This window comes from Nematostella vectensis, chromosome 8 (assembly GCF_932526225.1).
Source record: "Nematostella vectensis chromosome 8, jaNemVect1.1, whole genome shotgun sequence".
NCBI lineage: Eukaryota > Metazoa > Cnidaria > Anthozoa > Actiniaria > Edwardsiidae > Nematostella > Nematostella vectensis.
Genome location: NC_064041.1, coordinates 11,316,273 through 11,343,132, shown reverse-complemented (window position 1 = coordinate 11,343,132; position 26,860 = coordinate 11,316,273). Strand labels below are relative to the sequence as shown.

General features: G+C 37.2%; 2 protein-coding genes and 1 non-coding gene across 4 annotated transcripts; all 3 read right to left on the bottom strand.

The window, feature by feature from the left end:
* Positions 1 to 119: 119 nt before the first annotated feature.
* LOC5515311 lies at positions 120 to 13,712 on the bottom strand. Its single transcript, XR_007312561.1, has 3 exons — positions 12,874 to 13,712; positions 6,655 to 6,964; positions 120 to 2,330 (listed from the first exon to the last, which is right to left on the bottom strand). It is a non-coding gene; the product is annotated as an uncharacterized LOC5515311 (transcript).
* A 736-nt stretch (positions 13,713 to 14,448) lies between these two features.
* On the bottom strand, positions 14,449 to 22,983 carry LOC116610327. Its single transcript, XM_048731459.1, has 12 exons — positions 22,871 to 22,983; positions 22,693 to 22,749; positions 22,042 to 22,087; positions 21,548 to 21,671; positions 20,570 to 20,667; positions 20,326 to 20,396; positions 19,386 to 19,475; positions 18,356 to 18,474; positions 17,356 to 17,409; positions 17,006 to 17,063; positions 16,567 to 16,653; positions 14,449 to 14,606 (listed from the first exon to the last, which is right to left on the bottom strand). The coding sequence occupies exons 4-12, from the start codon at positions 21,605 to 21,607 to the stop codon at positions 14,524 to 14,526; spliced, it is 720 nt and encodes a 239-aa protein (XP_048587416.1). The 5' UTR covers positions 21,608 to 21,671; positions 22,042 to 22,087; positions 22,693 to 22,749; positions 22,871 to 22,983; the 3' UTR covers positions 14,449 to 14,523.
* On the bottom strand, positions 22,943 to 26,226 carry LOC125570191. Of its 2 annotated transcripts, XM_048731460.1 has the most exons (8): positions 25,542 to 26,226; positions 24,131 to 24,169; positions 23,945 to 23,998; positions 23,764 to 23,820; positions 23,623 to 23,664; positions 23,438 to 23,482; positions 23,283 to 23,330; positions 22,943 to 23,069 (listed from the first exon to the last, which is right to left on the bottom strand). In XM_048731460.1, the coding sequence occupies exons 1-8, from the start codon at positions 25,567 to 25,569 to the stop codon at positions 22,981 to 22,983; spliced, it is 402 nt and encodes a 133-aa protein (XP_048587417.1). In that variant the 5' UTR covers positions 25,570 to 26,226; the 3' UTR covers positions 22,943 to 22,980. The 2 variants fall into 2 exon arrangements, with proteins under 2 accessions (XP_048587417.1, XP_048587418.1); XM_048731461.1 differs by lacking the exon at positions 23,764 to 23,820.
* Between the last annotated feature and the right edge of the window lie 634 nt (positions 26,227 to 26,860).

Here is a 26,860-nt window from a genome sequence, read left to right as displayed (position 1 = left end):
GAGCATCTGTTCCAGACTGTATCAAAGCATACAGGTAGGCTAAAACAGCCTCGCTTTCACGCTCAAATTAGGCACCAGCCGCCATCCGACAGAGCAAGCTCAAAAATGGTAACCACATACACATTTACATGCATTTTATTTTTCAAAACATTTCCGTACAACAGAGCTTTGTTATGAGAGAAAATTTCAGATTCGTGTTTCCTTGCTTTTCAAAATAAAGCCTTGATAGAAGTTTTACATTTTTACTATCAAAAATCATCTTAGTTCCAGTACAAAATGATTTTTGAAAATCAATCCTTCATTGCAGAGAAAGCAGAAACTATTTCCTATGATTTAACTATTTTTATTGATTAAATTGTTTTTTTTTTTTTTCGAGATCGGAAACAACAGTCATGTAACATGTGTATCACCCGGATTTGTAACAATCAACGGGATATTTAACAACAACCGGATTTGTAACAACAATTAACCAGATATGTAATAACAACCGGATTTGCAACAAAAATAAACCGGATATGTAACAAGCTGTCTACCAGATTTGTAACAAAAATCAACCGGATTTGTAACAACGTCGCTGGTTGTAAGGTAACTCGAGGGTTGGCATGGTTGGAAACTTTTTAGCAACTTTTAGAGTTTCGAGAAACTTTTTTAAGTGCCAGCAACTTAGGGCAACTTTTGCTTTCCTTGGCAACTTTTAAGCACCAAATGGAAACCAAACACCAAAAAGATCTTTATTGAAAGAATTTTTATTATAAGTGGTCGAAACTAAGGATATTTAACTGATAAATACAAATATAATTGAAACTGGATTTATATCGGTACGCGCCAACGCAAACTGGACAGCAGCTATCTATCTAACGGGCGCTAAATTCCAACGGTTACTTATTTGCTACAACAATCAGCTTTCTGAAGAATGCAGAAATGATCAACAATACAATGCCTTAAGGAATACCTCGAGGTACAACAATGAAAAAAGTAAACTTAATTGCTGTTTAAAGTATCATAAAACGGGGTGGATTAGGATATTTTTATATATGTTGTGTTTCTAAAAAAATATACATTGATTACAACAAACTATCTGAACTTTAAACATTTTAAAAAGTTTTCTTTATCTGCTTTGATTATTTTAAGAATATATAAGGAAGATATTTAATGGAAATTAAAAAAATCTATTTTGAGTATTAATCTAGAACAAAACGTCAAAACGACTCGTCAAAATTTTCAACTTTTGAAAATTTTGGTGGCAATTTTTTAATATTTCAGCAACTTTTGAAAATTTTGGTGGCAACTTTTTAATATTTCAGCAACTTTTGTGCTTTTTGGACAGCAACTTTTCCTACTCTGGGGGGAGAGGGGCTCTAGCGATGACATCATCAAAATACCGTTCGGCGCATATCTTTTAGTAGCCTGCTTGCAGGCGGTACTCGGTGTTATTGCGAAAAACCCCTCCGTTCGGTGATCTCGTGCCATCTTGTATTATAAACCGCGTGGTTCCTGGGGCGAGCGCAAAAACGGACTGCCACCATGGACACGTCAACCAAGTTTGGTCCCTAGGACTGTTTTAGTGAGATGATATAGGTTTTTTTTGTTTTGATAACGTCATCGATGACTTCACGTCACGTGAGATCGCCAGTACACATCCCTTGCCACCATGGACACGTCAACCAAGTTTGGTATCCTAAGGGCTGTCTCAGTGATATAATATTTATTTATTTTTGTTTTGATGACGTCATCTATGCTGTCCGTCACGTGAGATCGCCAGTGCACCCCCCTCGCCCACATGGACAGGACAACCAAGTTTGATCTTCTAACAATGTATCTGTTAAAAGATATGCATCGAACGGTATTTTGATGACATATCGTTCGAGTCCCCCCGACATACTTTAGAACCAACGATGTTTGACCTGTGTTGAAAATGGAGTTTGTATTCAAACAATTTGACGGAATCCGTAGGTTGTTACAAATCCGGTTGTTAAACTTGTTACAAATCCGGGTGATTTTTGTTACAAATCCGGTTGACTAGTTTGTTACATATCCGGTTGATTTTTGTTACAAATCCGGTTGTTGTTACATATCTGGTTCATTGTTGTTACAAATCCGGGTGATACTGCATGTGTGAGTTGGAATGTAATCAGAATGCCAATATTTGACAAAAAAAAAGTGTGATTCGTATCTAAATCCCCTCTACTGCATCTGCAAATGTGTTGTAGTTCATTTCGTCCATGTCTGAACATTGGAAGAATTTTTTAAAACCGACTAACTTCTTTTTTAAGGTTCCCACCGTAGAGGAAAGCAACATTTTCTTTTCGACCTTTGCTTCATCAGGACCCCTGTGAAAGAGATAGAAGATCACTACCGGCTTGCAATAGAGTTGTTTGCTCTCAACAATAACAATTAACAACTAGAAGTTCTCACAGAGAAGTGAAGTATTCAATTCCATTCCCAAACAGCCCTAATAACCAAAGAGTTAATTTCAACAGGGGCAGTTAACACATTCCCATTAGCAATTATACAAGATTCCCTTTTATTTGCAGCCACTGTCTTGGCTGAGCACTAACCGGCCTTTGTTTCATGGTTTCTCTGTTTTATCTGTTAATAAGTTTGTAAAACAAAAATAAATTGCTACTAGTATCATTCTATTAAAATATTGAGCATCCCCCTTAAACCGGAAAGCGAATACTCCAGTATCATTATATTTACAGTAACTATGAATGAAACACGTAAAATACAACATTAGCTTGGTGGAGCATGAAGCACTCGATTTTATCTGATTTTTAATTATATGATTTGCAAACATAATAGTCCTAGACTGGACATTGCTGTGGAAAAATAAACTCAAATGCAAACCATAAGTACGAATTTATGCCTGACTGATGTGAGGCGGGCCAGAGAAATAAGATTATTCAAAGTGATTTTGCATTTCCCTATATACACTCATCTCATCAAATAACACAGGGATCTATGAAAAACTCATTATTTACCTGCAATTTTAAGAATTTCCTTAGTTTGTCTGCCCTTGGTTATTTTGCTCTATTGTATTTGTAAACAATGCCATTACCTGTTTACAGTTATTAAGCAAAGGCATGCTGGCTGTTTGTCCTAGGCAGGCGACCGACTACCGTAGTTTAATTATCCGCTTCATCAAGTTATACGCTTTGTTTAGTTGTTTTATCATCAATTGAAAGCTTCGAAAGCTATTAAAAGCAAATTAATTACGAAGTCCAACCGTATGCCTTGAGGACACTTAAACGCTGTAATGTAAACTCTCTAGTCATCGTCCTGTCTATTGTGCCCCAATAAGGCCTATACTAGAATACTGCTCCTTTGTTATTGCCGGCCTTCCATCCTACCTTTCTCAGGCTACCGAGCAAGAACAAAGGCGTGCTCTGTCCATTATATTTCCAGGCCTACCATATGATGGTGCCCTAGCTGTTCCCAGGCCTACCATATGATAGTGCCCTAGCTGTTTCCAGGCCTACCATATGATAGTGCCCTAACCTGTTAGCTGCGGCTAACGTAGGCTCAATGGCACAAAGAAGGTCAGACGCTTGTAGCAAAGTCATCAGCTCCACACACCAAGACAATCACCTACATTGCTTGGTCAAGGACCAAAGTCATCAGCTCCACACACCAAGACAATCACCTACATTGCTTGGTCAAGGACCAAAGTCATCAGCTCCACACACCAAGACAATCCCCTACATTGCTTGGTCAAGGACCAAAGTCATCAGCTTCACACATCAAGACAATCCCCTACATTGCTTGGTCAAGGACCAAAGTCATCAGCTCCACACACCAAGACAATCCCCTACATTGCTTGGTCAAGGACCAAAGTCATCAGCTCCACACACCAAGACAATCACCTACATTGCTTGGTCAAGGACCGAAGTCATCACCTCCACACACCAAGACAATCCCCTACATTGCTTGGTCAAGGACCAAAGTCATCAGCTCCACACACCAAGACAATCCCCTACATTGCTTGGTCAAGGACCAAAGTCATCAGCTCCACACACCAAGACAATCACCTACATTGCTTGGTCAAGGACCAAAGTCATCAGCTCCACACACCAAGACAATCCCCTACATTGCTTGGTCAAGGAGCGAATTACGCAGCGTAATACCAAATACACCCTTAGATCCCACAGGGTATATAACATTAAGCCAAATAACACGACCTGATTTTCATCTTTTGTCACAGACCAGTATGCTATAGACATTTTGTAACGTGGAAGTTCTGTACTTTATACTTTATTTATTATCGTGATTATTGTATTGTTGTCTGCTGACTGCAACTATAATTTAGAAGTCAGTTCTACAAAAGTTGCAATAAAACTGATCTGTCTGTCTGTCCGTCCGTCTATCTAATATCTATCTTGGGAGAGGAGAAATACGGGAGTTTTGCGCTTTGCGTTTGCGGCTTGTTATACAGGAAGCCTAAATCGCTAGCGAAGCGAAATTATAATAATAATAATACACTGACACTACTGATTATAGTAATACTAATACTAATACTCATGCCCATGCCCATGCCCATGCCCATGCCACTGCCAATGCTAATGCTAATAATGCTAATGCTAATAATGCTAATGCTAATAATGCTAATGCTAATGCTAATAATGCTAATGCTAATAATGCTAATGTTAATAATGCTAATGCTAATAATGCTAATGCTAATGCTAATAATGATAATGCTAATAATGATAATGCTAATGCTAATAATGCTAATGCTAATAATTATAATGCTAATGCTAATAATTATAATGCTAATGCTAATAATTATAATGCTAATGCTAACGCTTATAATTATAATGCTATTACTATTACTAATGCTAATGCTAATAATTATAATGCTAATGCTATTACTATTACTAATGCTAATGCTAATAATTATAATGCTAATGCTAATAATTATAATGCTAATGCCAATGCCAATGCTAATAATTATAATGCCAATGCTAATAATATGCTAATAATTATAATGCTAATAATTTTAATGCTAATGCTAATAATTATAATGCTAATGCTAATGCTAATAATTATAATGCTAATACTAATGCTAATGCTAATACTATTACTAATGGTAATGCTAATAATTATAATGCTAATAATTATAATGCTTATGCTAATAATTATAATGCTTATGCTAATAATTATAATGCTAATGCTAACGCTTATAATTATAATGCTAATGCTATTACTATTACTATTACTAATGCTAATGCTAATAATTATAATGCTAATGCTATTACTATTACTAATGCTAATGCTAATAATTATAATGCTAATGCTAATAATTATAATGCTAATGCCAATGCCAATGCTAAAAATTATAATGCCAATGCTAATAATTATAATGCCAATGCTAATAATATGCTAATAATTATAATGCTAATAATTTTAATGCTAATGCTAATAATTATAATGCTAATGCTAATGCTAATAATTATAATGCGAATGCTAATGCTAATAATTATAATGCTAATGCTAAAAATTATAATGCTAATGCTAATAATTATAATGCTAATAATGCTAATGCTAATGCTAATAATGCTAATGCTAATGCTAATAATGCTAATGCTAATAATTATAATGCTAATGCTAATAATTATAATGCTAATAATTTTAATGCTAATGCTAATAATTATAATGCTAATGCTAATAATTATAATGCTAATAATTATAATGCTAATGCTAATACTAATGCTAATGCTAATAATTATAATGCAAATGCTAATAATTATAATGCTAATGCTAATAATTATAATGCTTATGCTAATGCTAATAATTATAATGCTTATGCTAATGCTAATAATTATAATGCTAATGCTAATAATTATAATGCTAATGCTAACGCTAATAATTATAATGCTAATGCTAACGCTAATAATTATAATGCTAATGCTAACGCTAATAATTATAATGCTAACGCTAATAATTATAATGCTAATGCTAATAATTATAATGCTTATGCTTATGCTAATAATTATAATGCTAATGCTAATGATAATGCTAATAATTATAATGCTAACGCTAATAATGCTAACGCTAACGCTAATAATGCTAACGCTAATGCTCATAATTATAATGCTAATGCTAATAATTATATTGCTAATGCTAATGCTAATGCTTATAATTATAATGCTAATGCCTATGCTAATGCCAATGCTAATAATTATAATGCTAATGCTAATAATTATAATGCTAATGCTAATAATTATAATGCTAATGCTTATGCTAATAATTATAATGCTAATGCTATTGCTAATGCTAATACTATTACTAATACTAATGCTAATACTAATATACTAATACCAATATACTAATACTAATAATGCTAATGCTAATGCTATTGCTGATGCTGATGCTATTGCTAATACAGGTAAGCCCCAGAAAAATACTTTGGGCTGTGAAAACTGTTTTTTTACCGGTAAAACAGGTTTTTCAGCATGACAGAACACGTGAACCGGGTAATTACTTTGGGCTTTGAAAGCTGGTTGGCTACATCGCTGGTCGGAAAAGCATGTTGGATATGAATTATGGCTGGTACTTGGTGTGACCTCTCAAAATGCGAGTAACCAAACAAGCAGTCACCTAGTCCAGTCCAGCGTTTTTTAAAGGAAATTACATCACTGTACATAAATTTCAACTCACCACGAAATGATGATCAAAGAATGTATGAGAGATCTGCTGCCATGAAATCTCATGTCATACACAATATATCTGGGCTCTTTCTTGGAAAGTCTTCCCTTTAACTCTTCAAATACTTCCGCATCTTCTTCGCGAGTGTTTGTTTCGCATTTTGATTCAACTTTTTCCTCCACCACCACTTCAGTTTTATCATCTGAAGGCTTGAATATGGCATATTTGTAATTGGGTCCATCAACTTTAGTTGATTTAAGCTTCATATAATTGAAGAGCTCTATACACTCCTGTGCCACCTTTACCCCTGACATCGACATGACTATAAGATAAAAAAGAATTTGAAAGTTTAATGTTTAAAAAAAATGGAAGGACAAGGCAATGTTTATATAATACTTGATAAAATGCCACAATAATCACCAACAATTGAGTGTCAAAGAGAGGTCCCTTCCTTGGGGGGGAGCGTTGAAATTAGTCTGCACTCATCTCGAAAAGATTTTTGCTGTGGTCGAACACGTAGACTAGGGCAAAAAACGTGCCCTTAGCATCAAAATCAAAGCAAAAAACATGAACACACATATCTCCGGGCAGAGAAAAACTAGAAGGGACATTTTTTACCCTTACCAAAACTACGCAGCCACGCGTAAACGGGATGTTTTGCGCTCGCGGGGACGAGACAATTTTTTTTTGACGGTTGCTAAATGCATTGTTGGCAACAATATTACGACAACAAAAAACATCCCAGTTTGTTTTTTATTGTATATGCCATATCACAACACTGATTGGGGCAAGAAAGGTAACAAGCATCATCTCTAGAGGTGGGGCTGGACTTGAGGTGTGCTCCATTTAAGTAGATGGGGTTGATTGTCCTATCTTTTGCATGGTAAAAATCTTACAAATACTATCCCCGCAGTAGAGATAGCACAGAAATAAAATTCAGGAAAAATGAGAATGTGTTTGAAAATTGTTACATATTTCTTAAACATTTTTGGTTCACTGCCCTCAATGTCCTATCACTTAGGGGTAAATTTATTTTAACACCCAAAGTTAGCCATATTTTATTAACAATATAAACTTAAAGTGAACAGGCATTACCGAATTGTTCAAATTGGTAATAAAAGCATGAAGCTTTCACAGAATACTAATGGACCAAAAGGTAATAAAATGTGATATAGTGCCAAGCAACAGATTAATCAGTTAAGTGATTCTGAGTAATTCAATATGTAGGCTCACATAATTCAATATGTTTAAATGCGCATGTACGTCTCCGTGCTTATTGGGATTTAACACCCGAACAGCTATCTATCACAAATAACTCAGCCCATCTTTCCCTATGATACATCTTCACTTATAACCCCCCTATGCTAGAATCCGCCACGTGGCCAGTGATAGCCCTTTACTGTTGACAGCTTCCACTACTGCAGTGGCACGTGTATGGTACATGCTCCCGAAGTTCATGTACCATTATCAGCGCCATCGATCTTGATGTGCCATCTAGCATCAGAACGACTGGGTGGGAAACACTAAAGAGCTTGTTGCTAAAAAAAAGCTTGACCCGAAAGCATTGTGTCCTGGGCAGCGTATAGAACCTTCACAAGCTGCACTCACCAGCCACATACCTTCGATCATAGCCCTTCTACCGATGGTTGTTGATAATGCATTATGCGATGATATCCCATACTATGCGCGATACGAGCAGCAGTAAAGAAAGTCAATGGAGAGCAGACCCCTAGTGCTGCCTTTTATCAGCCACTCTTCGCCCTGACCCAGAAGATTCAATGGAATTCCCCAGAGGGCGATATTATAGTCATGTTTGGGGGCTTGGATATAGAGATGCCCTTCTTCATAATGCACGGCAAGTGGCTGGTAAGTGATGGCTGGACCGACATCACGTCTAACGCTGGTGTAGCGACTAAAGGAGTCTGAATCTCGAGATGATCTGTCTGAGTCTTGTGAGATTGCTCCGAGAAGCCGCCTTCGGGCTGTCTACCGTCACGCTTCACGCTCTCCTCTCCATGGATGTTCGCCATGGATCACACCAATTATGCATGCCGGCTATATGTCCATTTTCGTGACATACTTGCTCTCCCTGAAACAGCACCAGATGTGCTCATGCACTTCAACAACGGTACGTTTGCAGGTTTGTGGTCCACAAAAACCACCAGGATCTTCTCCTCTATTGAATTGGATCATGCCCATGAGCAGGTCAATGCTATGATCAAGGGAGAGGGTGGAGCAGTTGGACTTACCGAAAAACCATTCAAAAGATGGATTGTAGCTGGTCCTGAGACGTCCTGATTGATAAATGAGTTTGAAGTGCTGACGAAGCAGCAAGAAGACGATCACAGTCATGAGCAGAAGCCAGCCGTGCAATCAACGTTCTTCAAAGATGTTACCAACACAGTATCATGTTTTTCAGGCTTTGGAGAGAGGTAACCCCTTCCAAGACAAGTGGATACCTTATGGCAATACACACTAAAAAGTCTTGCAAAAATTCCGCAAAGTGCTGGAATCTCAGCATTTTTCAATGGGTTCTCGTTTTTTTTTTCTACCCCGGCCTCAGAGTCTCGTTTTTTTCTAAAGCGATCTCGGAGTTTTTGATTATGTTAAATGCGATCTGTTTATGTTGTTACCATGCCACGGGTTTCCCCTCATTTTTCGAGTCTTGAGCCTTTTCGCTCTAAATAGGCTCGGATTCCGAAATTTGACAAAAGTCTCGGCCTCGGATCCTGAAACCCGGGTCCCGGCGCCTCGGCTAATCTCAGATTAAACCATCGCTACCCCTAGAACTTACACCAGCTCTTCATTGTATGATGTCGTCACAAGAAGATATTTCTGAGGAAACCATAGCTGAGAGAGATTTGTGGCCCTCCTCTATGACCAAACAAGCAGCGCATAACGCAAGACAATGAGGAAAGACAGGAGCTCTTCTTGAAAAGATAAATAGACCTCGAGAATATTTCTCCTACAAGAGCAGCCCTTGTCCAGAAGAACCTTGCTTCAAGGAGGCTTTGTGTGGGGGCAAATGCTTGTTCGTATCCAAGTCGACTGGAGAGTGGCGCGATAGCTCAGTGGTACGGGCTTCGCTTCTCAAGCAAGAGGGCCGGGGTTCGAACTCTGGTCAGATCATATTGGGATTTTTTTTCAGAGGTGTAATAGACCTGGCTCTCCACAATGGGGACTGTGAACCCCTCGTCTTCTCGGATAAGGACGTTAAGCCTAGGCCCTGCCTCTCACCGCACATCATTAACCTGTATTGGGGGACGTAAAAGAACCGCTGGGGACGCTGGCCCGTGGTACCATCTTCAGTGACAATGCTTACATACTAACCGACACTCATGATTGTAAACTGCGTGGAGCAGTCTGTATCTACACACTGACAAGTAAAGTTAGTCGCATGTGAAGCGCATTTGATCATTTCGTATGTTAAAGAGCACTATACAAATGCAAAACATTACATTATTAGTTCGGCGCTCACACAAGCAAAGATAACTATTGAGTGCGGGTGCAAGAGGCATGCAGACAAAAGTGATGAAGAGTGCGCTGGGCTGTGGTACTGTGATGTGAGCTGCGGATTCTAATATGGGGGAGGGGGGTTATAAGTGAAAATGTATCATAGCGAAAGATGGGCTGAGTTATGTATTGATCGATAGCTGTTCGGGTGTTAAATCCCAATAAACACGGAGATGTACATACGCATTTTAGCATATTGGATTATGTGACTCCTATGTGATAGTCCTCGTTGCTCGCGAGCTGAATAACAATAATAATAATAACAATAATAACTCCCAAACTTTGGAAAGACTTTATTCTTACTTAAGAAATTATGGTGTTTTAAAGTGCACCCTCGCAAAAGAGGACTTTAAACTTGAACCACAGGGTTCCAATAAAATCAACAAAACCGATAACACCCCCTTGATGTCTGTGGTAAGTTTAAATTACGCAGAATCACTATAATGATATTTGTTATGTTCAACCTCAGTCTATTAAGAAATAAACCACAGGGTTCCCATGAAATCAGGAAAAAAACTTTAGCATGCCCCCCCTGTATCTCTGTAGTAAGTTCAAATTGATCAAAATCACTCGTTTCATCATTCTGATGTATCATTTACACAAAACATGTAAATAAATACAATATAACGGGATTTCTATGCATGGCCTCCTTTCCATGTTGATCGATTTTAGGCATGCGCAATTCTCTGTTTTAAAGTCAATGGCTCACATTGGCTTAGCACTATATCACATTTTATTACCCTTTGGTCCATTAGTAATCTGTGAAAGTTTCATGCTTTTATCACCAATTTGAACGATTTAATTTTTAACAGCTAGACAGTTGTTGGAACAAAGAAACTTGACGCTAAAATTAGTTGATACAATACCGCCACCTATATCTACTATGGAGCGTTAATAGTGCCAAAATTGGCTTATGATGTTCTGATTTTGGTATTATGATGTACAATGTTTGGACGCGTTAGTTTGGCATTATTTTGGAATTATGAAGTTGTTTCAAAACTCCTCGGGAGTTACGAGGCGGTTTTTCCGGTGTTGCTAATAAACTTGTGACCCTCCAGTGCTCGGTTGTGTCTGCCCGGAAAGGGGAATAAATGCTAAAATATCCTTCTAGCTTGAAAACTGTGTTGCTATAAAGACTAAATTCAATGCAAAAGATTCAAAGGTTCAATTGGCCCTGAATTCTATAGTTGCTCAGTTTCAAAACTCCCTTATACGCATGCCCAGACCAGCGACACATTAAGTTGTCACTTAGTCTCCGAGCTAGCCTGCGTAGCGGCTCAAGGGAGGGGGAGGGAGACTGGGGGACACACGCTTAGGGGCGGCGCGGCTAGAACAATGGTCTCCCGGCAGGCTCTCCTTTCTTCCCTCCCCCCTTCACCCACATACTCAACAGAGTATAGATTTACGCAAAGTAAAACATTTCTACCAAGTAATCTTTCGGGTCGAATAGAGACTGGCAATCTCGAAGAAATATCATGCACAATTGCAAAATTAACCCTGTTTCACCCATCATACGATCCGTGATCAACAGCCAATCAGTCCGACATTATATGCGGAGAGAACGACGATTCGAGAATGGCTCGCAGAAGTCGGCGCGTAATTCAAATCCGAGGTCAATCTTGACCAAATTTTCACCCAAAACTGATTCTCCAATGTCTATTGCTTTCAATTTATCGGCAGGGGGTGCGAACGCAACCCCCCCCCCCCCCCCCCACAACGACCGAAGTTCCACTTTCGGTTCTCAATAGACGTGCTATTTGCAGACAAAACTATAAAGCAAAACTAGATCACTCGGGTATGTATCCAAATCCGACAATAAACGTCCTGTGGGGATACTGAAAAGGCATAAAACATCCCTTTTTGTATTATGATTTTATTTTTGAACAGAGCAACTATAATAACACAGGGACTTCGGACCTTGATTTCTATAGAACGGCGCAATAAATACAATGGAAATGCAAATAAGTTTGCATGTGGCACCACAGGGGGCCCACTCAGCGCATTGTTTATTTAGCATGTGCTTTGTGGATATCAATTAGGTCACAAAGTGTCTAAAATAAAACTGCTTCAAAATACATATATCTTACTATTTTTTGGGTCCATTCATGTTGGAATACTTATTTTATACCCCTCCGATTTTTCCCCAGAAATATTCAAGCTTAAAGGCTTAAATTCAGACAAGCGTGGAAAACGAGAACGAGTAGTCTAATTGTTTTTAGTATAAATCCACTCACATACTTCCCCTAAATAAATGACGATTTCAATGATTCCCAAGAAAGTCCCGGATGTGAAAAATAGGTAGATATTTGCCTAATTTGGTAATGTTTTGGTGCGCCTATTGTTGATTTGCACCTGACATCACGCTCATTAGCATAACCACCCGGCGGCCATGTTGGAGGTCCAAACACATTTCGCGGCGCTGGTGCAAACTCGCGAAAGTTTGATAACAAACTATTTGACTCATAAAAAACGAGAAAAAGTAGTCTAATTGTTTAAGTATAAATCCACTCACATACTTCCCTCAAATAAATGACGATTTCAATAATTCTTAGTTATAAATAACCGCTTTTTCGCTACACACCATCTATTTCTCAATAGATAGTGAGTACGGGAGCCAATCAAATTGAGAGATTCGTGATAGTATGTGAATGGATTTATACTAAAAACGAATAGATACCTAAAATATTAGATTATGGGTACTGTATTAATAAAACTTACTTGCTGAAGGAACTGTAAGATTGAGAAAGACGAAAGCCTCGACTGTCGCAGCACGATGCGAACTCCGATCAAATGCCCGGTTGCACTCTTTTAAAACAATGAGCAGTCTTATTGGATGAGAAAGCACGTGATGTGAATTAATAAGAGGTGAAGGTCGTAAAACGAAAATAAAGATGAACGAGAAAGTCCCGGATATTAAATAGATATTTGCCTTATTTGGTAATGTTTTGGTGCGCTTATTCTTGGTTTGCACCTGATGTCACGCTCATTAGCATAACCACCCGATGGCCACGTTAAAAGTTCAAAAACATTTCTCGGCGCTAATGCAAACGTGCCAAAGTTTGATAACAAACTTATCAAAAACAAAAAAATGTGGCGTTTTTTGCACTGTGGTTACAGCTGCACTACCCGTATTACCCAAGTGTATGCCCACATGATGACAAAGGATTTTAGAATCCTTGAGAAAAATGTAAGGAATGGGTGGTTAGTCGGGGGGATCCAACCTAACAACCAGACATCAAAACAGATGTTTCCTGCGATTATTTCATCACCGGTAAGTTAGTTCATCCCTGTTTTAAAGTTTTTTTTTTGTGCCTTTTCCGTATTTTTCTTTGTTCAGCAAACATGTTTTTGATCAGTTCACCGTCCTGGGCCATCGTGAACGATTCCAAAAATCCTTCACGATTTCGAAATCGTTCACGATTTTAAAAATCCTTCACGATTTCGAAATCGTTCACGATTTTAAAAATCCTTCACGATTTTGGAAATCCTTCACGATTTTGAAAATCCTTCACGATTTTTGAAATCGTTCACGTTGAAAGTCCTCCACGATTTTGAAAATCCTTCACGATTTTGAAAATCCTTCACGATTGAAAAAGGAAAAAAAAAGAAGAAACGCAAAACCGGCTTCATTGTTGAATTTATGATCGCGTGAACCGAAGCTGCCATTCGTGCGCGTACACAGAGGGGTGCGTGCCCCCCCCCCCCCCCCACTCCCTGGCGGCCAAAAAGTGGGTCATTTCTTATGAAGGAAACTTCAAATAATACGCTGTTCTATACAATGCCTATGACTACGCAACCCCTCTTGGCCAATCCTGGGAACGTGCCTGCTATTAATCCCGTTTAGACATCGGCGATGCTGCATCGGCGATCTCTTCTCGCCCTCCCACACACGAAATAAAAAATAAATAGGAGTTTGAGTAAAAAGAGGGACCATAAATATGTGTAAGAACAGAACGCTATAAGTTCTTGAACAGATGCCTCAGTCTTAAATTTTGTAAAAACGTAATCAGTACAATAGATTATTAATAATGTTGTGCGCGGGTTTGTTTATCAATACTTCTACACAAAAGTACTTCACAATTTATTGAAAAAAGGAGAGATGTTGCTTTTCGTAGTATTTTACTAAGACTGTGAACATAAGGTGGGACTCCGAAACAATTATGTGCGAGCTCCATTTTTATTTCCATAACATCGCGAGAAGAAGAACTAATCTAAAAACACCGTAAATCACATTAGCGTACAGTATCCAATAAGCTACACGCACCCCATAAAATAGAAGAAGGCCCAAAGAAAAAGGCTGTCACACTAACACTGTTTTATTATCATTAAGTATACATAATAAATTAATCTTTAAAAATCAGATCCTTATTATGGCGTATTGTCTCGTGATTGAGGTCTGCCGTCCGAGGCAATCGAGTGAGTCGACGAGGTCCTCTCTTCGGCTCTGGGATCTGAAAAAGACAAATTTTGAAAAAGCCGGTCACTATCCACTATTAATGGACTGAACAGTGCCAATATTTGCATTTAGAGTTTCAGTGAATATATTTCCATAAAGCATTAACACGTTTTCTCAAATATCATCTATGACCTTGAACACTGATAACATTGAGTCACAGGGGCGGGGCTTTACTAACATGACAAACAAAAAAACACACTTGTTCAACTGGAATGACACCGCCTAAATCGATCAGTCCTAAAAACAACACTGAATGATAGGTGCTTCTTAGTTGCTTAGCGGACATCTACACCCCTATGTTACGTGCCCGAACTGACCACAGGCCTTGGCCATTGGCTGCACAGCGGTATATGCAGCAGGCTCGAATAAGCTTCAAATAAGGCTTCAAATAAGCCCATTTCACATCGAAGAAGGCGGAGAATTTCTCTGAGTACTTATAGCAAACAAAATATCAGGTGCGACATTTTTTAAATTGATGCGACTTTTTGTAGTGTCATTGAAATTTGAGCATTAGTCTCTGAACTGATGCACAGGGCAATGATGATCAAGGAAAAATTATCTTAAAAAGCCAAAATCTGGTTATGTGCACTTTGGCCTCACGTTATTTGTGTTTTGAAAATCAGTTTGTAGAACAAGGAACTTATAGCCGCCAGTGCTGAAAAACGCAAGACTAGTTCCAGTACCTCGCGGTTAAACCATCCTTTTTGTTTTGAAATGGCGGCTTTTTACCGGCGAACTGTCACATTTTGGCGAATGCTAAGAAAACTAGACCAAACCTAAGGCTATAATTTTCTTTATGACTCCCTCATTATCAAACAAATCTGTCATCTTTTGAACAGTATGGTTTAATGCTGTACAGTTAGTCAAATCAGCGACAACCTTTCGTACCTTTTCTCGAATGTTTTAACACTACGATTGGGCTTGTTTTCGCCAGAGGACGCGCATGCGCATACGTTATTCAGCACTGTCCCTATAGCCATTGTAAGTAATTGTGTCTTCTCTCTTTATCTGGAATTGCCCGTTTTCCAGGTTTTTCCGTCATGCCAGCAGGCTCAAACTAATACAATTTTTCACAAGAGTTTGCATCTGATCGCAACTAAGCAGCTGAGTCCGAAGTTCATTCATGCATTTGGATGATTTTTCATCCCAGGAAAGCAAACTGAAATCATAATTCAATTCCTTTTTTGCAGACAAACAAACAAACGTTGTTTCGCAGCTGGACTATCAAGCAGTCTCCCTAGAGCTCGATATCCTTTGCCTTGAATCTTTTAGTAGAGTTCCCAGATAAGCTTATTACATATCTTGAACACATGTTTTCACTTTTTTTGTCTTTGTGATAATGGCGCCCAAGATTTCTTGTTCAAAGTCATTGCAAGCAAAGTCAGTGGGAAAACTTAACATGTGTGGACCACATGTGTCAATGGCAACTGAGTCTCACGTAAGAATGCTAGGTAAGCAAATAATGAATGAATAAATAGTGCAATGCAGCGTCAACTGGAAATTTGAACTAAAACCAAAGCCCTGTCCAGATATAGGCTAATCCTATAAAGGAGTCCAGCGTCTGAGACAGCCAGCAGGACTATGGCAAAAATTAACCGGCATCAATAGGAAATTTAAACTAAAACCAAAGCCCTGTCCAGATATAGGCTAATTCTATATAAGGAGTTCAGCGTCTGAGACAGCCAGCAGGACTATGGCTAAAAATTAACCGGCGACAACTGGAAATTTGGACTAAAACCAAAGCCCTGTCCAGATAGCTTTGAAATAATTTGATGTTCATGTATTTTCATTTTTGTCCTATATTTTCTATTGTGAAGAAAACTTGATAGCTTTGTTACAAGTGCAACTAAAATGATGATGAGGTCTTGAGTATCTAACTAAACTACTCATTTATAATTACTGATCTACTGTTTATAATCATATATTAACAGTGTGCCAATTTTGGTGTCACCTACTAAATATATTTCCCCTTGTTGAACTTCTTTGCTTTTCTGCTTGATTGCCCCTAGCTTTTCTTTTTATGAGTTGCTTGTTGTTTTCTTCTAAAAGAGAAAATGTTTCTTTAGCTTATGTTTATCCAATCATATTGTTTTTCCCATACAATTAATATTGTCCAAAAACTGGTAATCGACCAAGTTTGTGTGTTTGCAAATCTGCTGTACTGTATAGAAAATTGAATATCATGTACAGATACAATTGATGTAACTGTTTTCAACTTATAAAGATAGCCTGGGCTCAGACCAATATTGTAGTACGGATAACTGTTTTCCACTATGAATAGTGCAGGCACTTGTAAACTGCAAGAATAATCCTTAAGGCTAAAAAAATTCTTGAAAATGAGTGCACTGAATAAACTGCTTCCATGTTTCATATGTGGTCTGTCTATCGAATTACCTATTTTGGTGTCATTGCCCCCTATGAAAGTCTGCAACAATTCACTTTTGAAGTGAACCTATTCAATACAAACAAACTGTTAGTACTTAGAAAAGTATAAACTGTTATTCCCCCAGATGTATCCTATTCATCATTTGTTAAAAAAAACCTGAGGTTGGTAGACAATTATTTAAAGCCTCATAATTGATTAAATAGGCAAAACAATAATAATACCCAACATCTAGAAACAAAGCACAAGCATATATAGAGACAAAAAAATTATTTGTTAAATGTAGATCATGAGACAATAAATACGTCCTTATTCTTAAAAATCTTTTTCATTCAATTTTTTGGTCATATATGCATTTTACCTCATGCTCTTCGCCTGTATCTGATGTAGAATCCATGTCAGGATCATAGCCAGTCTAGAGAGGCAAAAAATAAGCCCCAAAACAATTATTAATAAAATAAGCTAAGTTAGTAATGATGATTCAGTTGGAACCTTGAACCTCTATAAAAAAGAGTCCGAAGAAACAAGTTATTTCCGTTCTTTAGCTGGACCAATATTACAGTAAAGTGTAACAAAAATGGAAATGGGACAATTAACAAACCCTTGATATACAGCAAACAGATTTCAGTCCAAATATTATAGTTATCCGAAAATTACCATCCAAACATTTTCGATTCGTATTTGATAATAAAAATGCTCTAAACATACAAAAATAAGACATAACAAATAATAAGTATAATATTTATTTAAACAGGTAAATAAAACTCACTTGGTTGCAAAACCTACAATTATACTATCATACAAAGTTCTGAAATGTCAATGGAGGAGTAGGATGTCATACTCTACTTGATATCCATTCTGTGATTTGGACATTCAATATGATCAAGGCAGTAAAAAGTTCATCTACTTTTTGCAAGCCAATTTGTTGCAATCCCGTAACATATCTCTCACATACTACTTTCAAAAGTATCCACTTTATCAGCATTTTTATTGTTTAATTAAGTCATTCTACACATTTGCTTTATAAATTACCTGTAAAATATCGTTGTACACACATAGTTGTGGAAAATATCTGTATCTAAGTAAAGCAGTTAAGTTATTTTAATCCTTATGTTGTCTTAAAATTCAGTGTCTTAGATTCCCAGAAAAAAAAAACATCCGAAATTAGCCTAAAAAGCGTGGGAAATAAAACTGTGTGAAGTTTTTCGCCTGAAATTTTTTACGACCTTAATTTTTCGTTGTTATTTATTGGCTAATGGCACATCATCTGCAAAAGATTATATCATCAGCATAGTGTGTGAGGTTGAGCTTCAGCATAGGCTTACAAACACATTGAAAATAAAATTCCATCTCCTACCCACCTTGTGATCAACAGTTTTCTTGTTGTCTTCATTCCTTCTCTTTTTCTTTTTTTCCTTTTTTTCCTTTATGCTTAGGGCTTTGAGGATGACCCTTCCATCAAAAGTGCTGAGATTGACATCTATTAAAGAATAAATTGTGATGTTAATGGGCCATCAATAAAATAGAAGAAAATTATATGTGCAACCAACATACTGCAGCAAAGCTGGCCTAGTGTGTCAGTGCATTGGCTTCTCACTGCTGTGGCGATCAAATTTGGGTTTTACAAGTAACTCCATACATGCTTCCAAAGTCCTCTCGAATAAGGACTGTTAACCACAGGGTCTTCAAACTGCACTACACTAACCTGAATCGAAGGGATGTAAAAGAACCACTGGCAGTGACCACCCTTTAAGTGATAGTGCTTATACAGTCGTTTGACAAAAGGTTGTCATCAACAGGCTTTGCGACTACGTGACAAGCCCGCATGTAAGCATGGGTAAAAACCACTGAAGCGCCTAGCTGCATATTAGCCACCGCTACACTGTCTAAGTCTGAAGTTATGCAGTGGCTAATATATGCAGCTAAGCACTTCAGTGGTTTTTACCCATGCTTACATGCGGGCTTGTCGCATAGTCGCAAAGCCCGTTGATGAAAACCTTTTGTCAAACGACTGTATAAACTAACAATACACACATGGGGGACTTGATTTGGAGCCTTGCTCTGCTGTGCCTTTATAACCAATATAACTGGTGGGAGTTTAGTAAACATAACATAATTTAACCATCTTTGAATTATTGATGTGATGTGCACCTTGTTTTCAAAAGCCATCCAGTTATACAGTACATTTAACAGTGCAAATTTGTCTTTAAAATTTTTGAGTAACATCAAATTGACGTCAAAACAACTTGGGACAGTAAACAGAGTAAACAATCATCCCTACATTTCCCCTTACTAAGGGGGCCATTATTTGAGGCTTGGGTGGGAGCAAATTTGCTGCCAATAGTGCACAGCAATAATGCAACTCTGAATGATAATTTTTTAAGTACCAACCTTCTGCACGGGCAACAACTCCTAGGTTGGAGCCAATAGCATGCAACACCAACAGTATTGGTTCCCTCCCATGGCCATGATTTCTGGATACTAAAAAAAAGTTACAAGAGGGAATGACTAAACCGTTAGTGTGTTTTGGAACATAGTGGCTCTTGGGTAAATGTGAATGTTTAAAAGAGGAGGCAAAAGCAAAAGGTGCTAGAGCTTTCCAGAGCTGCATTTTATTTACACTAATTCTTGATAATACAGTATAAGACATTTTCCAGTTAAGTAGGACTTTTACTGTTACATGCGATGCAGATTTACTGCATCCTTCTTTAGGCACAGGCAGTAAGGGCTGCTATCTGTCAGTGGTTAATAAAGAAATGTTACAGTATGGGGAAATTTATATGTTAAAACTAAATCAAGTTTGGAAAGGCATGGAGACTCGATTGCCAAACTTTGAGTACATAAAACTCAGAATAATCCATACGCAATCCAGCACCAAAACATGTTGAAAACATAGCTTAGATTTCAATAGGAAGGAAGCCTCGTGGCACGGATTGACAAACTGAAGAGTGTGTGACGCTGGCCGCTAGGGCCTAGGTCTTATGTAAGACCGCTGACCGGCTCAGAAGAGAGCAGCCGGCCATCTTGTTTTGAACATTATTCATGTAAGTCCTACGCGTTCATTTGTTATATCCTAGTTACCGTTATTTGTAATCCTCAGTTTAATTATAATCCTTGATTTATTGTATTGCCATAGGACTTCCTCATCTTTGTCAATAAAACCAATTGAACATCGAGGAGTATTTTCTTCACAAACCTCACTAATAACTTTATGCTTTGTCCTTTGACCTTGCAACAGCCCCCCCCCCCCCCCCAAATAATATTCATTAAGATACAGTTGCATCACCACCATGCTTCAAACTGAGGTGTTTAACTATTAAAAATACTATACCTGCCCTCTCATCATCTGTGCCTTTGAAACACACACATAGCAGAGGTTTGACCTCCAAGTCTTCGACATCCCTAATAAAACATAGCCAACAGTATTAGATTTGAATAAAAACATTTTGAACAACATGGGTCAAGAGGCTGAGAAGCAAACCGAGTAAACATTTGTAGTAATGCTAAACAACATTGTTGGGGTTTAACTCAATTTTATTGATCGCTGACATTTTATCCATGACTATAGTGTTTACCTGAAGAAACTTGCCAGCATGTCGTTGGCTGGCTCATCTGGTTCAACCCCTGAGCAGATAAGCAGTGATCTGCCAGAGTACTTGGCTTGTATACATGCCTAAACAAAGCATCATTCCATTGTTACACAATTTTGGGAAAACTATAATACTGTAGATGTTTTATATACAAGAATATGTGCAAGAAAATGATGATGAAACTAACATAAACAGTAATATGGCAAGTTATTACCCTAAATGTGACAACTCAGGCGAAAACCGACCGTACAGCCATTTCGTTCCGTGAGCTTACCCGCGAATTTTGTTTTAGCAAGTCAAGAGGTTTTTTTATTGGATCTCGTGTGGTCAGGATACCAGACCAATCAAAACTTGAAGAATGAGTCCATTTGTAAAATTAGCTTCAAATTATTAATGATAACACAACTAAAAAATATCCACACAGTGTGTTGTCATCTTGAAGTCTGAATTTCATTCAGCCGAAAAGGGGCGGAGCTAAGCTCTTTCAAAGTGCGGGTCTTTGTTTAAGAACATATGAGCAGAAATACTAGACTTTAATTAAAAATTCTAAAGGTTCTTTATATGATGGTCGCTCCTACCCTGGTTCCAGAGCCTTGAACGTCTCTATTTAGCGGCCAGCAGAGTGGTGCTGTGTCCGAGGAGCCTATAGCACCCGCTAAATAGAGAAGTTTGAAGCTCCGGAATCAGGGTAGGTCACTCCATGAGAAAAGGAAAGAAATTATGAGGCTTTAAAATATAAATATGTTAAACATTTTGCTCTTCCATAACGATGAGATTGCAGATATATACAGTAGGATATCTCTATAATAGCAAGGTGGCTTTGTATCTATACATACTTCTGTAGTTTATGGATCCTAGTGTTGCAACTCGGTATGCCTTAATTTAAAGTACCCCAAAATATAACAACCTTTTGCCCAACTGGAGAAAATCTAGGTTCTCACACACAGATTTATTTTACTGTACCTGATGGTAATTTTCGAGTACCACACACAGGTCCCCAAGTGCCTGTGCGTGATACCACATCTGGCCCTTTGTGATACTTTGGTTCAGAAAACCAAACTCATACTCCTCCTCCCTACTGTTCCAACTAAATGAAAAGAACCATTGCCTATTACAATTCCAACAATATGTATAATGAGAAATTTGTATTGAAGCGATAACATAAATGGTATACTATTTCAAACACACAAGTGGCCTTCATAAAGCAATTAAACTATTGCAATTAAATTTAAAATTAATACAGTATAATGGATCTCTATAGTAAATGATTGTATAATAATATGGCAGCTCTTTTTTCTTACTTTCCTCTGTTCCTCTGTTTCTCTCATATTAGCTGATTAATTAAACTATGCAAAAACTACTCTCTTTTCAGAGAGTTGCACAAAATAAAACTTAAAGCAAACCATGTCTTGATTTTCCCCTGGTTTTATTAGCATGCGTTTGATTGGAATTCTTACCAACAACTCCAAAACTTGCGTGCAAATATTTCCTTTAAGAATTCTCCTGAAAAAAAAAATACAACTAATCTTCAATGGGGGCATTCTCCATATCCACTTGCTAAGAAGAACATAGGAAACAGTTATTTTATAATAATTAGGGTCTCCACAGTATAACGCTTATTTTATAAAAATTAGAGGATCACCACCCCACCTGTATCTGCACTGAATATCTGCACTTAAATAATTTCTTATGATACAGAGATATTATAGGAAAAGTGAGATGACAAAAGAGAAAGTGTGCAATAAAAATACTATTTCATGATTTGTAATACATTTATGATGCAAATTAATAATGGTGATTCCATGGACCTCTGTCATGGGAACCCTGTCATATGGACTACAAATCAAACAAAAATAATAATTAAAAAGAAAACTTGCATATGGCTAAATCTCTATATTGTATAATTTAGAATTTTGTTGGGTTTTGTAGATAATAAGATATATTCATATTTTTATTCATTGTATCTGCACTTGTATTCCTATAATACAGAAAAATTCTACTTTCTTGTATTCAAGAACTATGCAAAATAAAAACCGTGATGTTTTATCTTCAAAATTTTTGAATGGAAACCAGCATAGGAGAAAAATATAGGCTATAACAGGTCTTACCAGGTACAAGGTCGTCCACACTAGAAGGGGGTGGAGATGGACTTCCTCTAAGGTGGACTATAAAAACAAGAATAACAATTATTCTTAAAAAAGCATTTTATAGCTAAATCTTTATATATAATTAAGAGTAGTATTTTGTTGGATTTTGTAGATAACAAGATGTTTATTTTATATTCACCTTTAGATTGCTTGTCATGTTTCTTGCCTTCTCCAAGAGTGTTTATACTAAGGACTATAGAATTTTTTTTTATTTCATTATAAGAGGAACTACTAGTACTCAATAGATGATTAAGACTCAAATTGTGTTGTCATCATAAATTGTTGTAAATCATATTCACCTTTAGAGGACTCTGTTACCTTTATTGGAGTGCTGTGGGCTAGAACATAGAAAAAACATTTTTATTTATCATAACTCGTGCCGTCGATTGAAATGTAGAAAGTGAAGAAAAAAGCCAATAGAAATCAATACTATGGCCAAAAGTTGTTAGATATATAAGAAAGTGTCAAAGATAGAAAAAATAGAGAAAAAAAAACATTTTTTTATTTTCATGTTTAAAATGTGGTTGTCCGATTAAATAATGCAAACTCACGTTGATTATATTTATCACTGGAGGAGGGTGATGGATCTCTGTCATGGACTACAATCAAACAATAATTAAAAAGAAAACTTGCATATGGTTTAATCTCTATGTATAATTTAGAATTTTGTTGGGTTTTGTAGATAATAAGATATATTCATATTTACCTTTAGAGGGATCTGTTGATTTTCCCTTTCCAGGGTTGCTAAGGGCTAGAAGATAAAAAAAATTGTTTTATCGTCATTAAAATCTCCATTGTATCTGCACTGTAGTGGATTTCTATAATACAGAGAAATTCTAGGAGAAAAGGAATTAACTAAAGAAAGGAGTCAATAAATGTGCACTTGCTTACCATTCAACTCGCTCTTCTCTTTGACTTCCTTGTATTCAAGAACTATGCAAATTAGAAATGGTGATGATTTTGTTTTCTTATTCAACATTTTTGAATGGAAACCAGCATTAGGAGAAAAATATAGGATATAACAGGTCCTACCAGGTACAAGGTCGTCCCAACTAGAAGGGGATGAAGATGGACTACCTCTGAGGTGGACTATAAAAACAAGAATAACAATTATACTTAAAAAAAAGTATTGAATAGCTAAATCTTTATATAAGTATAATAAGGGGAATAATATGGTGGGTTTTGTAGATAACAAGATGTTTATTATATTCACCTTTAGAGGGCTCGTCAGGTTTCTTGCCTTTTCCAAGAGGGTTTATACTAAGGACTATAGAAAAAACTTTTTTTATTTCATTATAAAAGGAACTACTTGAAAAGAAAAATGTAATAGTCTAGTACTCTATAGATGATTAAGACTCAAATTGTGTTGTCATCATAAATTGTTGTGAATCATATTCACCTTTAGATGACTCTGTTTTCTTTATTGGAGTGCTGAGTGCTAGAACATAAAAAAAAAACTTTTTTATTTATCAAACTAGTTTTTTTTTATAGAAGAAGTAGGTGTGCTTTAAGCTAAATGATGGTATATATATATATATATATATATATATATATATATATATATATATATATATATATATATATATTCTCCAGTTGAAGTCTTTCACCGGGAGCCGAAATAGTGCTCAACTTGACAGGAGCTGTTATATATATATATGTGAAAGTGTCAAAGATTGAAATAATAGAGAATAAGAAATTCATTTTTTTTATTTTCATGTTCAAAATGTGGTTGCCCGATTAAATAATGCAAACTCACGTTGATGATATTCATTGCTGTCGTCACTGTCATCACTGGTGGCTACATAAAACACTTTGAAAAGTGAATAATAATAGAATTATAGACTCCAGCAGCACCCCCTTCTATTCTTTGTTTCTTAGGGAAGGGTCAATATTTATTTGGGGGTGGGGAGGGCTGCTAAGTTGAATTTTTTGGGGTTCAAAAATCTCTACCCTCCCCCAAAATGGGGTCTAAAAATTATGGCCCTTTCCCAGAACAAAAAAAGCTCAGCCCATCAAATTCGTTTATGAAAATTTACGGTCGTTGTCACACTATTTCATGAAAGAGAGTGAAAAAAATATTCAGGTACAGTACTGTATGTTTCGGTGCGGCGCCATATGTGTGTGAGGGGGGAGGGGGGACTAAGCAGAAAGCCCATGCAAGGGGCATTAGAGTTGGGTAGAAAATAAGAGAGAAAGTCTGCCTCTCCGATTTCTTAGCAAGATCAAATCCCCAGGATCTGTTATTTTTTTTCAAAAAAGTATCTTGGATACAAGTTTAATAAATTCATCTCAAATAATCTTACCCGGAAATGCAGCTTTGCCATTTGCAATATCTTTGAATATCATCTTCCCTTTTTTTGCTGTTCATTAAAAAAAAAATACAGTTTAAGATGTTGTATTTTACAAGTTTAGGGTAGGGTTTTTGGGCTCTACGATAGGGTATCTTTTTTTCGCTTGTCGGTCTATGGTAGGGTATCTTTTTTTTTCTTGTTAGGTATCTGGTAGAGTGGGCAAAGTTTTCAGAACGGCTGCCCAATACACACATTGCCACATTAAGCAAAAAAGACAATTTATTTAAACACCATTTGATTGACAGTGAATTTTTATTAGACTTATTGGACCACCTTTGTAAACAATAGCACTGGAGAGTCAATTATCATATGGTGTAAACATAACCTACAGTGGTTTAACAAGTGTTTATACCAGTCACACTTTGTTATCAGTATCAGGCTTGTCGGTGTCGTTTAAATGTCAATCCTAGCATCTATACAGTAGGTCTGTGGTAGGGTATGTAATTTTAGATGACTTACCTGTTTTTTTAGCCGAACACACTGGCATTAGTCGCTCCAACGTTTTCTTGCATTTTAAATGCACGTGCTGAATAGAGAATATTACAGATAGATATCGTATGCAATACTATACTATATTCTATCCAAAGGTTTTTTTGAGATCTTTTTTTACCCAATGCTGTAAGAACGCTGACTAGGGAAGTAGACTCTATACAAACTATATATGAGGGATCACCGACTTCCGTTCCATTTTCAGATCAAGACAAACCTAGCGGAAATTTAGGAGTGTGCTGGCGTGGTCACCTCTCTAGTCTCCTGCGCAGCCGTCTATCACCACTCACGAGCAGCAACATGCCTAGCCTAGCACACGTGATCTTGAGTTCCTCACGGGAAGCCTGGATTCTTTTATTATTACTAAGCAAGAACTACTAGCGAGGATCGCAGCAGATGGAGGTCTGAATGTGCTGCCGCACTCAACTCAGGGGAGTTAGAGCTGAAAAGAGAGGCCGAAGAGAGAAGGCAGAGGAGAAAGGCATCCGAAATTCGAACTGGATCAAACCCATCTCCGGCGTCTGTCCTCGTTTGTCGTTCATGTGGTCGCACATGTGCTTCGCGCATTGGGCTTTTTAGTCATGGAAAGAAATGCCAACGTTCATCGCGCTGATGTCATGGACACTGACTGTCCGAAGACTGCCTACTACTACTACTACTAGCGAGTTTTTTGAACAAATGGACTCGACTAGGCCAAGTTAACAAATACAAATATTCGTCCTCGCCGGCGTCATTTTTCTAGGGCCGATTCAAAATTTCAACATTTGCTAATTTTCAAACTCCTATAATTAACCTTTTTTCGCGATTTTAGACGTTCCCTTAGCCTTCGTCAGTGAAAAACTCCCTTCGTATTTGGTTTTGTTTGCGTTATGATATGGAGCCAGTCAAAAAATCCTTTTGGAGGTCCATTGAGGATAGATCAATAATAATGGTACAGGAAATACAAATAAAAGCTACCCGCATTACTTTCTCCTCGCCGTTCCGCCGCGCCGCCTCGCTCTTTCGCGTCTCATTACGCTGCCCGCGTCGCCTTGCTTCTCGAGGATTGCCCGCTCGTTTTTTTTTCTAGAAATGCGGTTAGGAAACGTTTGTTTCATTTTACTTGGCAAATTAAATACAATGGGTATATCGATTTGCTATAATGTTTGGCGTTGTTAGATGGTACTCCATCTCTATTTCCATTTGTATTTTATAACGTCTGAGTTAACGTCCTAGGGGAATATATGTATTGATTCGCCGCTCATGTGATTTTATTATTTTACTGCAATGGTGTAATGGTAAAATGACCG